Source organism: Corvus cornix, chromosome 17, assembly GCF_000738735.6.
Source record: "Corvus cornix cornix isolate S_Up_H32 chromosome 17, ASM73873v5, whole genome shotgun sequence".
NCBI classification, from domain to species: domain Eukaryota; kingdom Metazoa; phylum Chordata; class Aves; order Passeriformes; family Corvidae; genus Corvus; species Corvus cornix.
Genome location: NC_046346.1, coordinates 10695290 through 10712975, shown reverse-complemented (window position 1 = coordinate 10712975; position 17686 = coordinate 10695290). Strand labels below are relative to the sequence as shown.

The following is a 17686-nucleotide window of genomic DNA, read 5'->3' as shown; positions in this document are numbered from 1 at the left end:
GAATCCCCTGGGCTGGAAGGGACCCACAGGGATCATCCAGCCCAGCCCCTGGCCCTGCACAGACCCCCCAACAGCCCCACCCTGGGCATCCCTGGCAGCGCTGTCCAAACGCTCCTGGAGCTCTGGCAGCCTCGGGGCCGTGCCCATTCCCTGGGGAGCCTGGGCAGTGCCCAGCACCCTCTGGGGGAAGAACCTTTCCCTGCTCTCAGCCTGGGCCTGCCCTGGCCCAGCTCCAGCCGCTCCCTGGGTGCTGTCCCTGTTCACCACAGAGCAGAGAGCGGAGCCGCAGCCCCCGGTGAGGTCTGTTCTCAGCATCGCCTTCTCTAGGCTGAACCAACCCAGTGCCCTCAAGCCCCTCCTCCCTTGGCCCCTCGGGACCCACTCCATGCCCGTGTCCGTCCTCTGGCCGCTCTGCAGGGCTCCCTCCGGGCACCAAGGCCCCACTGGGGCCCCGAGGCGCGCCCAGTACCAGCGGGCCCGGCGGAACCCACACGGCGAACCGCAGCACTGCGCATGCTCGGCTCGGTACGGCCGGGCACGACTATTGGTCAATGGGTCTGACAGCGCCGCAGAACAAACCAATCGCTGCCGGGTACCGGGTGACTGGCAGGGACAGCAGCCAATCGTAGCGTGCACAGGCACGTGCCGTCCGCCCTCAGGCTGGTGTGCGCACCAGCCAATCGCATAGCTGGTGAGCTGATTGGCAGGGCGCTGCGCCTATCAGACGGAGCTGCATCACGCCAAGGCGCTGTTAAGCCAACAGTCCGTGCGGGAGCCTCGGTCCCGCCCGCTGCGCTCGCGCGTGTCCCCGCCTATGAGCGGCCGCCTCTCCTGAAGGGCGCGCGCCTCGCCCTATCAGCGCGCGCGGCGCGGCCACGCCCCCGGGGGCGGGCTGTGGGCGGGGCCCGGCGGCGGGGCGCGGCCCGGGCGGGGTCGGAGCGATGGCGGAGAGCGACTGGGACACGGTCACGGTGCTGCGCAAGAAGGGCCCGAGCGCGGCCCAGGCCAAGTCCAAGCAGGTCAGCGGGGGGAGCGGTGGGGGCCCGGTGCGGGACCGGGCAGGCACCCGGCCTGGGCTTGGCGTGGTCGAGGCCGCCGCTCCGAGCGGCGCCGCGCTCACCGCGCACCTTCGCTCTCTCCCCAGGCGATCTTGGCGGCCCAGCGGCGCGGGGAGGACGTGGAGACCTCCAAGAAGTGTGGGTATCCCGCGGGGGAGGCCCGGTTCGGTGTGGGGCGGCCGCCTGGGATGGGGAGGGGCGGCCGGAGGCGGCACCGCCCGGCTGGCCGGACTGGGCCCTAACGCGCAGCCCGGGGAGCCGCCGGGATAGCGCCCCTGGAACTGCCCCTTCGTGTCTGGTTGCCCAGGGCAAAGCTCTCCCTGCTTCCTGCAGAGATCTTGGGACAGTTTTCGTGATCACAAAACTTAAGCTCCGCGTTTTTGCAGCTTATTTTTCCTGAGGATTTGGATAGCTGCCTATCTTCCTATGCCGCTGCTCTTTAAAAGTTCCTTGTTTCCTCTCCGATGTAAATTGTCAGGTTCTCTCGCTGCAGGGAGCAGATTCTGATGGTTGGAAATAAATAGAGAGACAATCCGTGAAGAAGGTTGAGTCAGCTTTATTGGGATACTGAATTTCAGAGACTCGTGTGAGAGAAAGGATTCAAATTAGGACTTAAATACTATATCTAAAATGAGAGAAAACAAACAATGTGTTTTTGAAGCTCAGCCTTTCAGCAAAGCTAAGTACAGTTAGACTTTACATATAAAAGGTGTCAGAAAATTGCTTAAAGGCCACTTACTCATGCTGCCTCATGCCTGAGTGAGTGTGATTCAAGTTCAAGTATTGACCCCTTTGTGCTGCAGCACGAACGTGTGTCTGCAGCAAAGTTTGAGCATTAAATCCCCAAGGAAAAGCAAGACCTGCCCTATCTGGAGTGAAGTTCAGGTGTGAAGTAGGGAAAGGGAAGGGCTCTGCAGGGCCAGATGCGCACAGCAGCATGAACAGGGCTAAGATAATGTTCCCTGATGGGCACGATCTGGGGGAGATCAATGCTGATGTTGGCATGATGAAATACTGACAGCTCCCTGGGATCCTGGGCAGCTGAAGGCTTGGAAAAAGTCCTTTGATACTTCTTGGCACAGCTCTGAGCCTTATTTTGTTTGTCCTTGGTTGTTTTTTTGTTCTTGCTTCGAATGACAGGGGCAGCAGGCCAGAACAAACAACACTTCATTACAAAGAACACGGCCAAGCTCGACCGTGAAACAGAGGAGCTGCACCATGACAGAGTTTCCCTGGAGGTGGGCAAAGTGATCCAGCAGGGCCGGCAGAGCAAGGGCCTCACGCAGAAGGACCTGGCCACGGTGAGTGCAGCACCTGCAGGTGAGGGTGGGCACCTCTCCTGTCCTCCCATGGGCAGCTGCAGGGGGTTGGTGTCATGGGCTGAAGTTTGGGGAATGCAGCATCTCTGGTGTCTCATGTCCCAGCAGCTTCAGCTGTCTGGGAAAGGTTCTGAGGTTTGTCTGTGCAGCTCTTGAGCCCCAGGTTGGAGACAGAGCCTGTCTGGGGTTGCTGAGCTGGTGGGAGGCTGCTCCCCCCTTCCTCCCAGCAGCTCACACCAACCCGAGGGATTTGTACCATTAGGCCTGAGCAGTGTTAGCAACTCTCTGCTGTCTGAAGGAACAGCAATCCCTGGTGTTCCTACTCCTCCTGAAAAGCAGGAAGGTCAAAGTCTGTTCAGGATGGATGTCACCAGTGCTGGGACACTGCAGGGAGGTGCCGGTGGGGATGGAGGCAGCTTTGGAGCAGCACTTTGTCATCTGTCCTGGCGTAATGAGGGGCTGTTCCCTATCTGTGTGAGTCCTGGGGGGCTGCTGCTGAGTGTTGCTGTGTTTGAGACTCCTCCTCTCTTTTCAGAAAATCAACGAAAAACCACAAGTCATCGCTGACTATGAATCAGGACGAGCAATCCCCAATAACCAGGTCATGGGCAAGATCGAAAGAGCCATCGGTGAGTTAAGGGAGACTTTGGGAACACTGCCAGTGTTTGGAGGGGTGGTTTGGGGGAAGCTGTTTACCTCTCTCCTGTGAGGAGCATTGCTGACTCAAGTTTATCGTGGGTGTGGTGCCATTAAGTCATGTTCTGATAAAAGCTGGATCTGCTGACTGAACCAGAGCTGGGAGCCCGTGATCTTTGTCTGCACCTTCATGCATGGGACTGTGCCCTGGGGACCATCCCTGTGTGCTTGCCCCCAAAACCTCTGACATGCTGAGAGCCATGGAAGCTTGATTGCACTTGTGGAAGGATTCAGTGTTGGTTTTACTCTCCTGGGCTGGTTCAGATCCCATCTCCTAGGAAGACAGGCAGTTTTTGTTTGAAGTTGGTCTGGTGCTCCTAGAAACTAAAGTAGGATTCTCCTGAACTCTGCTCTGTTTTTGGATGTTCTCTTCCTTAAGGCTGAAATTGGTGGAAATAAAGTTACTGGGTGAATGATTGAGTGCTGATGGTGGTCATCTCCTTTGTCTTATTCCAGGCCTCAAACTGCGTGGAAAGGACATTGGAAAACCGCTGGAAACCGGCCCCAAAGGGAAATGACAACAAAGCCTCGAAATCAGTTTGCTCAGATTGATCTGGCCCAGCTGGTTCTCCTCAACCACTCTGCATATTGCCAAGCTGAACAAGAGGGTTTCAGACTTGCTTTTGGGGGGAAATCCGCTGAATCTGTACCTGCTGTAAAAAGGCAACCTTAAAGAAGCAATTTTCCTGATGTTTGTTTTTCCTTCCTCCTTTTCAGAGATTGAGGATCTAAACCCCAAGAAAAAACCCAAACCCTGCCTCTGATTTGCCAGAAAACATGCATTGTGGTGTTAGCAGCAGCTGATGTTAAGGCACTTCGGGTGGTCTGAAATGTGATCATATAATTGAAACAGTTTGGGGGACGGGTGAGGTATATTATATATAAATAATTTGGGAGAGTTGGGGCTTGATCAGAAATGATGGCTCGGTCACTGTATCTCAATGAGTTTGGTTTGTTCTTTCCAGCCTGTTTTAAAGAGATCTATAATAAAGTTTGGTACCCTTCAGTTGCCATGGGGAGCTGCTGCATATGACCAGCTGGTAGTAAATGTTGTGGCTGGGTGTGACTGGAGCTGCACCACCTCTTCCTTCTGGGATTGTAATTAAGGGGACTCCTGGAGTGCCTGGGATGAGGGCCAGCACTGTCACAGCCTTCCTGGCTGTGTCACCTCTCCCTGCATTGGGCATGGTGCAGCTTGGCTCACAGCCTGGAGATGGAATCAGTGCTGTGGGTGTGAGGGGAGGCTGGGGGCAGCTGCAGAGCCAGGCAGGTGCAGAGACATCAGGTAAAGCCTGAGCCCTCCTTGTGCCCTTCCTCAGCTCTGTTGGGGCCTCATTTCTGCAGGCAGGACAGGGCCGTGGGGATGGTGCTTGGCCTGGCTGAGGCATCACCTAAGGGGGGCACAGCTGGGTGAGAGGGAGACAAGCAGGATGTCCCAGGCCCCTCCAGCTGGGCCTGGGGGCTGGCGGTAGCAGGATCCTGGTGGGCTGCTTGGCGTGCAGGGGCTGACCTGGGCTGTGTGTGGGGCTGGGCTTGGAGTTCACAGTGTTAAGGTGTGAAAGCTGGGGGTGAGGGAGGGGTCCTGGGCTGCAGGCATGCTGGGTGCAGGATGGGGGTCCAGGCCCTGAGCCCAGCCTGCACCTCAGGAACATTTTTGGGTTTCCCAGTGACATTTAAAGGCAAATTATCAAGTGTGCTGTCAAGGTGTGTGGGCAGCAGGTGGGCACCCGTACCCTCAGGCGTGCTGTGTGGTGCCCCCCTCTGCTCCCTGCCCTACCACCTACCACTCACCCTCCCCAACACCAGCAGAGGCACTGGGCTTCCTCCCCGCAGGCTCTCTGTGCCCTGGGAGCTCTTGTGCTTTGTCCGGGGTGTGGGAAGTGGCTCACACCCTCTGCAGCACCCACTGCTGTTCCCAGCTCTGGGGGCCAGGACCCCACACTTAACCCCGCCTCCCATGGCCAGAACCCTGTTTGGATGAGAACTCCCACGCCTCCTGCCTGCCAAAGCACGGGCACATTGCTGTGTCTTAGGAGCAGAAAGTTCATGTTACAAACAACAAAAATGCTTTTCCCGAGCACTTGGAGGTAGTGATGACAGCGCTGTGTCCCTCTGCGGGGCCAGCTCCCGGGGTCGCCAGCTCCCCGTGCTGGGGGCAAAGAGCGGGCAACTGCTGGAGTGTGGGTTCCTGTTGAGGGATGGTCTGCCTGGGGGAGCAGGCAATTCCTGCTGCTGGCTGCTGATTTCAAGCCTCATCCTCCTCCCTTGGAGATATAATGACCTTGTCCTGCAAAGATAGGTGAGTGGGAATTGATGATGAACATGGGCTGTCTGCTGTGAAACACCAGGATTTCTTCCAGGCTGCAGTGAGGACGATCTGTGTGTCAGCCCCCTGTGACCCTGGCAGAGGCACCAAACCCCCCGGGCGCCCACGGGGCTCCAGGTTTGTTATTGGAGTCCATGCTGGGGCTGGTGGCTCTGCTGCAGATGGCACCACATCTATCCAAGGGACCTGCAGCTTAAGCCACCTCGCACAAATTTGAGTGCTGGCTGAGTGAGGATGAGCCAGGTTTGTCAGATCCCCTTCCCACAAGGCTCGGGGGTGGGAGCACACTCAGCTCTTTCTGGAGCAGCTGCCTGTGGCAGCAGCATTTTTAGGCCAGTCCTACAGCTCCAGGTCACTTGTTTGTCAATAAGCAGATAAGAGGCAGAGCCCTTTGCACCTCCCTGTCACGTTGGCGGAACGCGGGGTCAGGGAGAACCCGCTGGCATTTGCTGAGCTTTTAGGAAAACGCTGTTTTGGCACAGCTGGGGTAATCAGCAAAGTCCTTCACCCTGTCCTTACATCTCGGAAGGTGATGTTGTCAAAGCCCTGGGGACTGTTACTCTCTGCCGGTGTCCTGCTCGCCAGCCCTCGTGGCTTCAGCCAGTACCAGCCCCCAGCAGCCACCAGCGCCACGATGATGAGGGCCAGGAGCAGGCTGAGCACCACCTCTGCCACGAAGCTGCCAGAGGGTTTCTCTGCAGGGAGAGGAAATGCCGTCAGGCTTGACTCACTGCCCAGAGAGCTGCCTCCAGCCTCAGCCCAGCACCCTGGGCAGCTCTGGGTTGACCTTTCACAGCCGGAACTGGCCCCCACGCACCTTCCACTGGACTCTCCGGGCTGGAATGGCAGCCCCCCCTGGCGCTGTACACGATGTCATCCAGTGCCACTGTCCCCTCCACTGGCCACCTCCGTGTGGTGATCTCAAAGCTGATCTGCGGGGGAAGGTGGGGTCTGGGGGGCTGATGCACGCCCGCAGTCACCCTGCACCCCAGGGTGGCCCCACTTACCTGGAACTCACCGGGGCTCTGCACCGGCACCACGGCGCCCTGCCAGCCCCGGCTGCGGTGCCCCGCCACGCTCCACACGGTGCGCTGCCCCGCCGCGCCGTGCAGCGTCACCCGCAGCTCCCCGCTGGCTGCAAGGGTGGGGCACAGGTGTCCTGGCATCAGCAGCTGCCCTGAGCCCACGAGCGCCATCGACCCTCCCAGCCATGCCATCCCCTACTGGGCTGGCAGCACCCAGAGGGAACGGGCCATCCCCACTGCCCAGCTGGAGCCGAAGCAGGGTGTCCATGGTCCAAGGGTGGGGAGGAGTGAGGCCCCCACTGCCATACATGACACCCAGGGATGGCACCTCCTCCCCGCCCCTGCAGTGCTCACAGAGGTGCTCCGCGATGTCCATGTGGTACCAGAAGCGCAGGCAGGAGTCGGTGGCCGCGGGCAGGGGTGGGCTCTCCAGCAGGGCACTGGTGCCCCTGGCACCCAGCACGCTGGTGTCAAAGTGCACGTAGTGACCTGGGCAGGCAGGGACAGAGCACAGGGTGTCCCCCAGTCCTGCATCCATTTGTCCCACCCTGCTTGTCCCACTCTACCCCAAAATGCCCAGAGTGATGCCTGGAGGACGACACAAACCAGCCCTACACCTCACTGCCCTTGGGACTGAGCTGTCCCTCCCAGGCAAAGAGGGCATCAGGGCTGCTGTGGAGCCAGGCCTCACAGGATGTACTGAGCTGACCCCATCCAGCCCCAGCTCCTCTTCCTCTCTCTGGTCATGCCAGGGTGCCCGGGCAGGGATGGGTGTTTCCTACCATTCCTTGTGCCCAGGGTGTGATCCTGCTCGGGGCTGGGGTACTTGGCCAGGGCGACCCCGCTCTTCCAGCCCCAGGCCAAGCTGTGCAACCGGGGGTCCGAGGGGCTGCTCCAGCCACAAGTGTCCTGCTCGAAGTCACAGGATGCTGGGAGGAAAGAAGGGCTGTGAGACACCCAGTGCTACCTGGTAGGAGACGAGGCACCTGGGTGGGACACACCACCCCCAGCTTCAGACCAGGCCAGGCTCAGGGCAGAAACAGGTCTGTCCCCATCCCCATGGCTTACATACCCCCACAGGATGTCCCATCCCCCCCATCTGATCCACGGTGTCCCTGTGGGGTGGGCTCTCACCTGGCTCGGGGCAGGCTCCATCCGACACATGCAGGTCGTCCAGCGCGATGTACCCGTGGTCACCCCCAGCTCCCACTGCCTCAAACACCACCTGGGCAGGGTGACATGCTAAGGCTGGCAGCCTCCATGCACCCCTCATCACCCCCAGCTGCCCCCAGCACCCTGCCCTGTCTCACCTGCCAGTCGCCATCGGGCTGGACGGTGACGTGGCTGCGGTGCCAGCTGCTCCCCTCCATGGTGCTCACACTCAGAACCTTCGTCCTCACCCTGCTCTGCTCCACGAACACCTGGAGGGAGCCTGCCCAAGGCACCCAGCATGGAGGAGGGGTCCAGGGCTGTGCCGTGTGGAGCCCCCACCCATCTGGAGGTGCCCCCAGGGGTCTCAGGGCAGGTGGTGCTCACCTGGGGTCCCAGTGCTCAGCTGGTACCAGAAGGCCAGGCACTGGGCAGGCACGGAGGGCTGGTAGGGCTGGGAGGTGAGGGCAGCCGTGTGCCCTGCAGGCAGGGAAACCCTGCCCGTGTTCACCACCATGTAGTGGCCTGGGGGAGAGAAGTCCCTGTGCTGTGACCCCTGCCCTGCCCTGCTGGGGAGCACTAGGGGACAACTGGGGCTGGGTTTTCCCCCCAGGTCAAGGAGTCTCCCCAGTTTGGGGACCTCCTCAGGATTAGGGAGCCCTGGGGCTGGGAGACTCTGTGTTTGAGGAGTCCCAGGGTTGGGGAGCCCTGGGCGGTAGTGCCTTCTCCTCATCTTGGGGAGGGCAGGCAGGACACAGGGAGAGCAGGCAGGGCTGGCGTGGGCTACAGGCAGGACACTCAGAGCAGGCAGGGAGGGCACTCAGAGCAGGCAGGGAGGGCACTCAGAGCAGGCAGGGAGGCAGCAGGGCTGCCACGGCCCCGTACCTGCGGCGGTGCCGGTGGTGTGGTCGGTCGCAGGGCCAGCGGTGGTGCCGGTGCCGTTGCTCTGTCGCTGCCAGGTGCCCTTTCCGCTGGCTGCCAGTGCACAGCCCCCGCCTCGAAGGAGCAGGAGAGCTCGGCCCCACAGGGGCCTGCTGTCTGTGCCAGGTCGTCCAGCCCCACGTCCCCCAGGAACCCATCGTGCAGCACCTCGAAAGCCACCTGCCCCCAGGCAGCGGTGTCAGACACCCCATACCTCACTGGTGCCAGGGACATGGGGGCTTGCTCCTCACCTGGTACCGCTGCTGGCCCGTGGCGGGCAGTGTTGCCCATGCCCGGTGCCAGATGCTGCCCTGGGTCCCTTGGCGGGTCCACAGCACCACGTCCTCCCCTCCCTCCGGCCGCAGCTTGAGGTTCAGGGTGCCTGGGCAGAGGGGGGCATGGGGCAGCCATCCCGCACCCCTTGGGGACCCCGCTGCCCTCAGAGTGGAGCTGGGCTGGGGCACCCCGGGAGGATGCCATGGGGCACGTACCAATCTGTGGGCCGGCCAGGCGGTACCAGAAGGAGAGACAGCGTGGGGCAGTGGCTGGCTCCTGGCGGGAGGTGAGGAGCTGGGCCCTCTGCCCGTGGCTCCATGGCACAGAGGGGTCCACAGACAAGAAGTAGCCTGAATGTTGGGAACAGCCAGGGTGGAAGGGTCACAATGTGAGTGTTCCACATCACCCACAGCCCAGATCTGCATGTTCCCAGGCTGCCCTAGGTGAGCTTGCTCCATAGGCATGGGGCTGCTGGGAGTGCACAGGGCATGTCTTGGCCCTGGGGACTGAAGGCTATGCCCTGGGCTCCTGGGTTCCCCCAAAGAGCAGCCAGCCCCTTACCTGAGCCAGTGGTGTGGTCAGAGCCATGCCCCTGCCCCATGCTGCGGACCCATTTGAAGTCACTGGACAGATCCTGGTACCAGCCACACAAGTCCCTCTCAAAATTGCAGGACAGCTCTGGCCAGAGAGAGGTGACAGTGTGGAGGTGGAAGGGGATAAGGCACCACAAAAGCAAATGGGTCCCCTGAATGTCCCTTTCCCCCTGCTCCCCTGCCCCACTCCCCAAGTTTAGCCCATGCAGGGGTCCCAGGCCAAGGCAGGATATGTGCTTGGCTCTGGCGCTCGGCCTTCTGCACCCTGGTCCTGTTCTTGGACAGAGTGACAGCCCCCAGGCAGCCCCCATGGAAAGGGTCTGAGGTCCCTCTCCCTGCCCACACACCCCTGGCCGTACCCGCAGCCGTGGGTGACACCACGTCAAGGTAGCACTGCTCGAATGTCACATTGTCAACACTGACATTCACCGTGTCCTGGAGATCCACCATTGCCAGCAGCTCGACCTGGGGGCAGCAGCCATGAGCCCGGGGTGCCCTGAGCACTGGCACTATCCCACTGAAAGCCCCCCAGGTCCCTGTGCATCCAGCCCACCTGGAAGGGCCGGCTTCTCTGGCCCAGTGGGACACGGACACGACCCCCAGCTGTGCTGCCATGACCTTGCGTCTGCCAGGCCAGCTGGGTGGTGCCAGTGGTGTGATCTGCAATGCTGACGGCGAGGAAGCCTGGAACGAGAGGTGGTGCAGAGGCTGTGGGCACCCAAAACCCCTGGCCACCCTGTGGGGAGCCCTCCATGGCACCAGCCCATGGTCCCAGAGTTCAGGGACACGGACGGGGACACAGACACCCCTGCTCCAGGATGATGTGATGGGGCAAAGCAGGGTTGGGAGAGGCAGCAAATGCAGGTGGGCATGGGGGGCTCTGGGGGCAGGAAGCAGGGAGGGCACCCCAGGGATGGGCAGGAGGTTACCTTGGGGGTCACTGTGGATGCGGTAGCTCATCTCCATGGTGCAGGCAGGGCCAGAGGGGCCCAGCGGAGGCGATCGTGCCTTCGCAGGACCCACCATCTGTCCTTCTCCTGTCTGGAGGGCCAGGGAAGTCCCTGGGCACAGAAACACTCTGTGAGGTGAGGACTGGGGTCCCACATCGCTGGTAGCACCCCCAGCCCAGCATCCTGCCTGGGCATCGTCCCCCATTGTGCAGTGGCACCCACTGGGCACCGGCTCTGGGGACTCCTGTGGTGCTGGGCACTGAAGAGCATTGTCTGGGTGTTGGGAACAACCTCACCTGTGAGGAAGCTGTCAGGTTCAGTGACCCTCTGCAGACCCCAGCGCAGTCGCCCCACGCTGACGTCGTGCCAGCCCCCAGCCCCTGACTCGAAGGTTGTTGTCCCTGCAAAGTCAAAGAATCCTGGTTTGGGTTGGAAGGACCTTAAAGCTCATCTCATTCCACCCCTCTGCCATGGGCAGGGACACCTTCCACTATCCCAGGTCGTTCCAAGACTTGGAACCAGACTTGGACACTTTCAAGGATGGGGCAGCCACAGCTTCCCTGGGCAACCCAAAACTCCAGGCTCAGTCTTGCCAGGCCATTGTGCTCCCGGGGGCTGTGCAGGCACTCATGTGCCCTGGCCGTGCCAGCCCAGAGGTGCCTGGTCCCCTCCACCACCAGGTACCAGGACTGCCCTGGCTCTCACCACAGCGCTTCTCGTCGGAGCCATCAGCACACGTGTCAGCGAAGTCACAGGCCAGCTCTGCGGCAATGCAGTCCCCACTGTCACAGGCCACCTCATCTGCTGTGCAGGGGCTGGCACCTGCCTGGCTCGGCAGCGTAACCACAGGCTTCTCTGATGATGAAACAGCCCAGGATGGAGAGCAGTGGTGAAAGGGCTCAGCAACAGCATCCGTGCCAATCCTTCAAGCCACTGTCCCCTGTCCCTAAGCATCTCCTTGTCTCTCCATTTCCCCCATCCCAGCCCAGCCCAGCTCAGCCCAGCTGCCACCAGCTGAAGGGGAGCCAGGGCTCAGTAAGAACTCCTTGTGGGACAATTTTTCGCACAGAGGATGGAGTGTCACAGCCACAGAACAAAGACACCAGCACCCCAGCGCAAGTGTTCACTGTGCTGCACCCAGGATGGTCCGTGTGACGAGCAGAGGGACAGGCAAACCATGTGGCAGGTCCTTTAGGGACGGTGCCGTGGGCACAGGACACCTGGGACAGCTCCACACACTGGAGCAGGGTGAGGGACACTGCCCACCAGCTCACCCTGCTCCTTCACACAGCCCTGGGACAGGATCAGGTCATCGATGGCCACGGTCCCCCCGCTGCCGGCCACCCCCTCGATCAGCACCTGCAGGAAAGCACCATGCCAGCAACATCAGCAAGGGGTCCTGCGCTGTATGGGGGGATTAGGGTGACAGAAGGGAGCCGTGGGATGGGGGGAGCCAGCACTGTCATGGACCGACACATATTTTCCCCTGGAAGGGACTCAGTGGGAGCAGGGGCGATGCTGCAGCTGACAGAGGTGCACAGCATGGGCTGGCACGGCCACGGTGGGCTTGGGGGGTGGTGCTGCCCCTGTATGCAGCTCTGGTTCCTGACCCCGGAGACAGCCCAGCTCCCCACAGCACAGCACCAGCCCACCTTGAAGGGAACCGTCACAATGAAGTCCACTCTCTCCCGGACCCAGCAGCTGCCCAGGTCTCCTGTCCTCTCCCTCATCAGGTTCTTGGTAGAGTTGGTCACGTAGGAGATGCTGAGGTTGCTGGTGGCCGAGCCATGGAGGTGGTAGTACAGCACAAGCTGGGGATGGGGAGGAGGGTGAGCCTCAGGGCAGGGGCATGCAGCCCCTGCATCCCACAGAGGGGCTGCGAGGAGCTCAGAGCTCCCAGTGGGCACCAGAGATGTCACCAACCCTCTCCCCCCCCCCGAAAACCTGATGCCCATCCCCAGAAAGGGCCGATCACAGCCCCAGCCCCACATGAGGGTCCCCACATCTGGGAACCCCATGTCCTGTCACCACTGTCCCCACATGGGCTGTGACATGAGGTCCCAGCCGTGACTCACAGAACAGGAGTTGGTGGCTTGGAAAGTGGGGCTGAAGAGCTGAGCTGTGCCACCAGCCTGTGCAGCGGGGCCACCACCCACGTGGAGGAAAAAACCTGCAGGAGATGCTGGGGCTGAGTGGAGCCGGGCAGATGGGTGGGTGCAGGACACCGCTGTCCTGAGCAGAGCCCAGGCGTGTGTCACGCCAGGGCACGTCCACCTGTGGTGGGGCTCTGCCGGGACACTGGTGCCACGCCACATACCAGCCCTGCTGTTGTTGCTGTGGTCCCGAGTGGGAATGCTGTAGGAGGTGCCCAGGTTCAGGCTCGTGTTCCTGCTCCACACCGGGGGCCCGGCCGCCGCCTCCCAGCCACAGAGATCATGGTCAAAGGAGCAGCGGGTGAAGTTCTCTGTGGGGAGAAGGGACAGCAGTGACCTGGAGACCGGGGTCCCAGCCCTCTCTTGGACAGGTAGGTCCCTGCAATGGGCTGGGCTGATGCCACCCCTCTGCAAACCCTCAGGGTCATTTTGCCCTCCTGTGCATGGGGCAGAACTGGGGGGATGCCTGCCAGCCTAGAGCACAGCTTTTCCCCACCAAGGCAGACCCCCCGCCCATCCGCAGGACTCCTCCCGAGGGCCAGGGGTGCTCACTGCACTGCGCCGCGCCCTCGTCCGAGCTGTCCCCGCAGTCGTCGGTGCCGTCGCAGAAACGATGCCATGCCAGGCAGAAGCCGTGGGGACAGCGGCTCTCCTGGGCCCCGCAGACCTGCTGCCCGACCTCTGGGGTGGGGGGACACATGTCAGCGAGTGGCTGGTCCCAGAGGGACACGGTGAGCTCCCCCACATCATTCCCTGGAGTGGCTCAAGGGACAGGTTTTCACTGCCCACCTCATGCTCTGGCCAGGGCACGGTGCCCCAAGAAACAGCGAGCAATAGGAGAGCTCCCCCGGGTTTTGCACCCCATCCAGTTCCCCCAAGATCCCGGCTCATATCCCAGCAGATGTGGGACTCACCTGGTAAGCCACAGTTCCTGAACACGATGTCATCAAGTGCCACCTCTGCCCCGCAGGTGGGCGGTTGTGTCAGGGAGAAGATGAGCTGTGATGGGAGGATGGGGATGGCATGAGCTCCCAGGCCCCTTGGGGTCCCAGAGCATCCCCCAGCTCCTCTGGTCCCAGCTATGGTGACAGTGCCCGGGTACTGACACTGTCTCACCTGGAACTGCTCCTCGATCCGGCCGGGGTAGGCAACCAGCTGATGCCAGCCCTCGCTGCTGCGCTCGGGGCTCTGCCACAGCCCCACCACGTCGTCCCTGTGTGCCACAGCCAGGCGCAGCACCGGCCGCTCTGTCTGGTTCAGCCCTGAGGGAAGCCCCAAATATGCCCTTGGTACGGGGCATCTTGGGGTAGCCAAAGGAATGAATGGAGCCCTGCCAGCTCTGGGGGCTGGAGCTGGGACCCCCAGGTCCCACCAGCTCTGCATGTGGAGCATGGAAGAGGCAAACAGGATGCCAAGGACCCATCCCAAGGTGCAGGTAGCTCTGTCCCTGCCATAGGGGCAGATGGCCCCATCCCTCCCCACTGCCTCCCATCCTCACTGCCCCGTAGCTGATGCTGCCTGTGCCCACCTTGGGTGCCCTCACAGCTCCCTGAGAGGTGGTACCAGGCTCTGATCTCACATGTGGCGGCTGCTTCCCGCATCTCTGGTGACCTGAGCCAGGCCGTGGCTGTGGTCTTTGCTGGGGGGGATGTGGTCACCAAGAACCAGCCTGGGGAGGGCAGAAAGCAGAGCAGGGACTGCAGCCCCATGGGGTGGCATCGGAGCTGTGCCAGCACTACTCCTGCCCCTCCATGGATCTGCTCCGTCCCCTGCACCCTACAAGGATGGGTGTCCTGTCACCCTGACTCTGGGGCACCCATAGCCCAGTGGAGCAGTGCTGTGGGTGCCCAGAACCTGCTCACTAAGCAGCTCCCTCTTACCCAGGTCAGTGCCCAGAGTGTGGTCTGAGTGAGGCCCCGTGCCCCACATGGCCAGGCTGGCCCGGCCCCGCACCCATCCATACGTCGAGGTGCCCACGTCCTGCCAGCCACAGTCACTGTCCTCGAAGTCACAGGTGAAGGGGGTGCCCAGCACTGCTGAGCCCCGTAGGTACCCTGAGAGTGGGCAGATGGAGGGTCAAGGCAGGTTTGGGGCCACCCTGGGGACCTGTGCCCACCCCAGGGAACTGCACCCACCCAGGGGACCTGTGGCCAGCCCAAGGGACCTTCACACAGCCTGGGATCCTGCACCCACCTGGCAGACTCACCTGCACCCAGGTAACCTGTGTTCACCCTGGGTACCTGCACAAGGGACCTGCCCCTCCCCCATGGATCTGCGCCCACCCTGGGGGCCCTGCATCCATCCTGGGCACCAGCATCACCCCAGGGACCTGCACCCACAACACCCCTTACTACCTCACCCCAGGAGCAGGGCCTAAGAGTGGGTCTGGGGGGGGGTCTGGGCACCCACCACACTGGTTCTCGTCTGAGCAGTCGCTGCAGTCACAGACGAAGTTGCAGAGCTGCTCAGCCGCGCTGCTGCAGCTGTTGACGACCACGGACCCACTGGGGAGGACGGTTCTGGCTATGGGAGAGACAATGGGGCTGAAAACCCTGCAGGAACCAGGCACGGTGCCCGCAGCAAGTGACAGAGGGCACGTGTGACCTGCAGGTGACATTTGCCTGGGCACCTCGGTTTGGGACCCTGCTGGGGCAGATACTGAACTCTCAGTGGCATCTTCCCTTGGACAGCCCCCCCCACCCGTCACTGCCCCGGCACTCCACACCTCTCACACTGCCACCTCCCACCGTCAGCCTAGGGGTGCCAGAGCCTGCCGGGGCACTGACTCTGCTATATCGCACCCGTGCTTCGAGTCCCAGCCCCCATTTTGTAAGAAATGGGGAAATCTGGGCGTTTTCTGTCCCACGCTGAACAAAGCCATTGCTGATCCCCAGCCCGGTGCTGGGGGCTCCAGCTCCCGCTCACCCTGGGAACCCCGGGCTGACTTCAGCAGCAGAGCCCAGCAGGCTGGGCGGTACCTGCCCCGGCCCCCAGCGCTGGAGGAAGCTGCCGGGGAGGACCAGAGCGGAGCAGCCAGCAGGGAGACCCCTTCCCCCCAGCGACACAACCCCCGCCCGTGTCGGCAGAGCTCACCCAGCAGCACCAGGAGGGCCAGCATCGACAGTCCGCCTGCAGCCATCTCGGCCACCGCGACGGTAAAACACAGCTGGGAGAGGCCACACCGTGAGCCCCGGGCTGGAATGCACTCCCCAGGACCTGCCTGCGTTGGACTTCAGCCCCGCTGTTATCGGCTCCCGGCCGGGGCAGTGGGGTTTATGGCGAGGCTGTGCCGGCTGGGACAGCGCACCGCGATCCCGTCACGCAGCACCGCCGGCACCACAGCAGCGAGCTGCAGCCAGTGGAGACCTTCGGCTTTTCCCCACTGAACCTCTCTTCTTCAGCCCGTGTTCCACCCAGGACAAGACGGTGGGTGCCACTCTGTCTGGGATGGGGCACGGCCCGGTGGAATGCACCGGCTTGGTGAGGGACGAGGAGGCTTCCTGCCGAGCCAGGGATGCTGCCAGCCCTGTGGGGGAAGCTGGAACCTCTGCTAGGGACATGGGGGTTCTGCCAGTCCCTGTGCATAAGGGGAGTGGGACAGCCTTTGGGTGCAGGGTTGGCAGTGGGCTGCACTCTGGGCAAGGAGAACAGCTGAGCTGGGAGTCAGCAGTATCTCCAGTATCCCATTTTACCCTCCCCTCTGGCAGTAGGAAGCCATTCCCTCTTGTCTTGTCACTCCAAGCTCTTGTCCAAAGTCCCTCTCCAGCTCTCTTGGAGCCCCTCTAGGCACTGAAAGCCTAAAGGAGTGCTCCCTGGAGCCTGGGGATCCCATGATGCCATCGGTAGGAGCCAGTCCTCACCCTGCCTGCTCTGCTCTGCTCTGGCTGGCAGGAGCATCTCAGCACCGAGCTCATGACTGCCACGGGGTGAAAGGGCACAGCTCCAGGGCCACAACCAGGTCATTCCTGGGGCAGAACACTCCTGGCAGAGCTCCAGCAAGGGCTGATGAGCTTGGAAGAAGCATGGCTTGGAGGCCAGAGCCCCAAAGGTCACCACCAGTGTTGCCTGGTGATGGCAACTACTGCCCCCACCGGTTTCCCCACCTGGGCAGGGGAAGCAGGGGCTGCTACCCCACAGGAGCCCTCTCACCTCTGCTGCCGCAGCCACCGTGCCCAGAGAGGGCCCCTGTTGAGCAGATCCTCCCCTTGAGCTGACGGCCTTGGACTGCAGATTGCAGGGGGATTACATCAGGGACAGTAAAACACAGGCTCAGCTCCTTCTCCCAGCGCCAGCAAGGCCCAGTGGGGGTCAGCAGCCCCACATCCCTCAGCCCAGGCATGCTGGAGAGCAGAAGCCCTGCCCTGCTCTGAGCTGGCCGTGGGCCAGTGCCATGGCCACTGGCAGAGTAGTCACTGGCCTCCTGGGTGCCATGGGCAGAGCAGCTCTCACAGGTGTGAGCCCTCCCCTTTCCACTGGGGATGCTGGGCTCCCAGTATGAGATGTGGGCATACTGGAGCAGATCGAGCCAGGGGCTGTGATGATGATCACAGGATAGTACAGAATGGAAGGCACAACTGGAGGTCACCCCATCCCACCCCTCTGCTCCAGGAGGGTTCCCTGGAGGATGTGTCCAGATGGGTTTTGAGTATCTCCACAGAAGGAGATTCCCTGATGAAGATGATGGGGACTGGACTTCCCATGAGGAGAGGCTGAGCTGGATGTGCCCAGTTTGGAGAAGGTGTAGGGGGATGTCACCCAGGTAAGCCCTGGCAGAAGGGTGCAGGAAGCCGAGCCTTCGAGCAGGGAGTGTCCCAGCAAGGGCCAAGACAAGAAGAACAGCAAATGCCACTAAAAGAAAAACCTTTTTTCCTGTGAGGGTTGTCAAAACCAGAGCAGGCTCCCAGGCTGCTGGGGAGTCCAAGTCGGGGAGATTCTCAAACCCCACCTGGTCACAGCTCCCAGCAGCCTAATTCTAGAACAGAATCATGGAATTCCCTGCGTTGGAAGGGACCCACAAGGACTATCGAGTCCATCTCCTGCCTCAGCCCTTTCCAAGGCAAATCCTGATACACCTCCTGCTGTCCCCACCCCAGACTGCCTGCTCCCATGCCAGGCCCCCCGTCAAGGGGCTGAAAACCTGGCAGGTCCCTTCCACTGCCAGCAGGCACAACCCAGAGCAGGGAAGGAGCAGCTGAGCCGTGAGCATGGCCACCCAAGCAG

The 17686-nt window shown here is 61.7% G+C and overlaps 2 protein-coding genes across 2 annotated transcripts; one reads left to right on the top strand and one right to left on the bottom strand.

The window, feature by feature from the left end:
- The first annotated feature begins 899 nt into the window (after positions 1 to 899).
- EDF1 (endothelial differentiation related factor 1) lies at positions 900 to 4090 on the top strand. Its single transcript, XM_039561617.1, has 5 exons — positions 900 to 1019; positions 1145 to 1196; positions 2199 to 2359; positions 2913 to 3006; positions 3530 to 4090. Exons 1-5 carry the CDS (start codon positions 942 to 944, stop codon positions 3589 to 3591), a joined length of 447 nt encoding a protein of 148 aa, XP_039417551.1. The 5' UTR covers positions 900 to 941; the 3' UTR covers positions 3592 to 4090.
- A 1010-nt stretch (positions 4091 to 5100) lies between these two features.
- Positions 5101 to 17562, bottom strand: MAMDC4 (MAM domain containing 4). Its single transcript, XM_039561615.1, is given in 30 exon segments — positions 5101 to 5360; positions 5919 to 6094; positions 6217 to 6331; positions 6407 to 6534; positions 6779 to 6913; positions 7207 to 7353; positions 7559 to 7649; positions 7735 to 7856; positions 7961 to 8098; positions 8459 to 8563; positions 8566 to 8674; positions 8746 to 8876; positions 8986 to 9120; positions 9332 to 9448; positions 9723 to 9828; positions 9917 to 10047; positions 10293 to 10424; positions 10610 to 10714; positions 11019 to 11168; positions 11588 to 11672; positions 11966 to 12124; positions 12389 to 12483; positions 12631 to 12777; positions 13019 to 13147; positions 13381 to 13465; positions 13583 to 13728; positions 13995 to 14135; positions 14347 to 14520; positions 14876 to 14989; positions 15560 to 17562. Coding segments are annotated over 30 exon segments (3636 nt in total). The 5' UTR covers positions 15606 to 17562; the 3' UTR covers positions 5101 to 5318.
- Between the last annotated feature and the right edge of the window lie 124 nt (positions 17563 to 17686).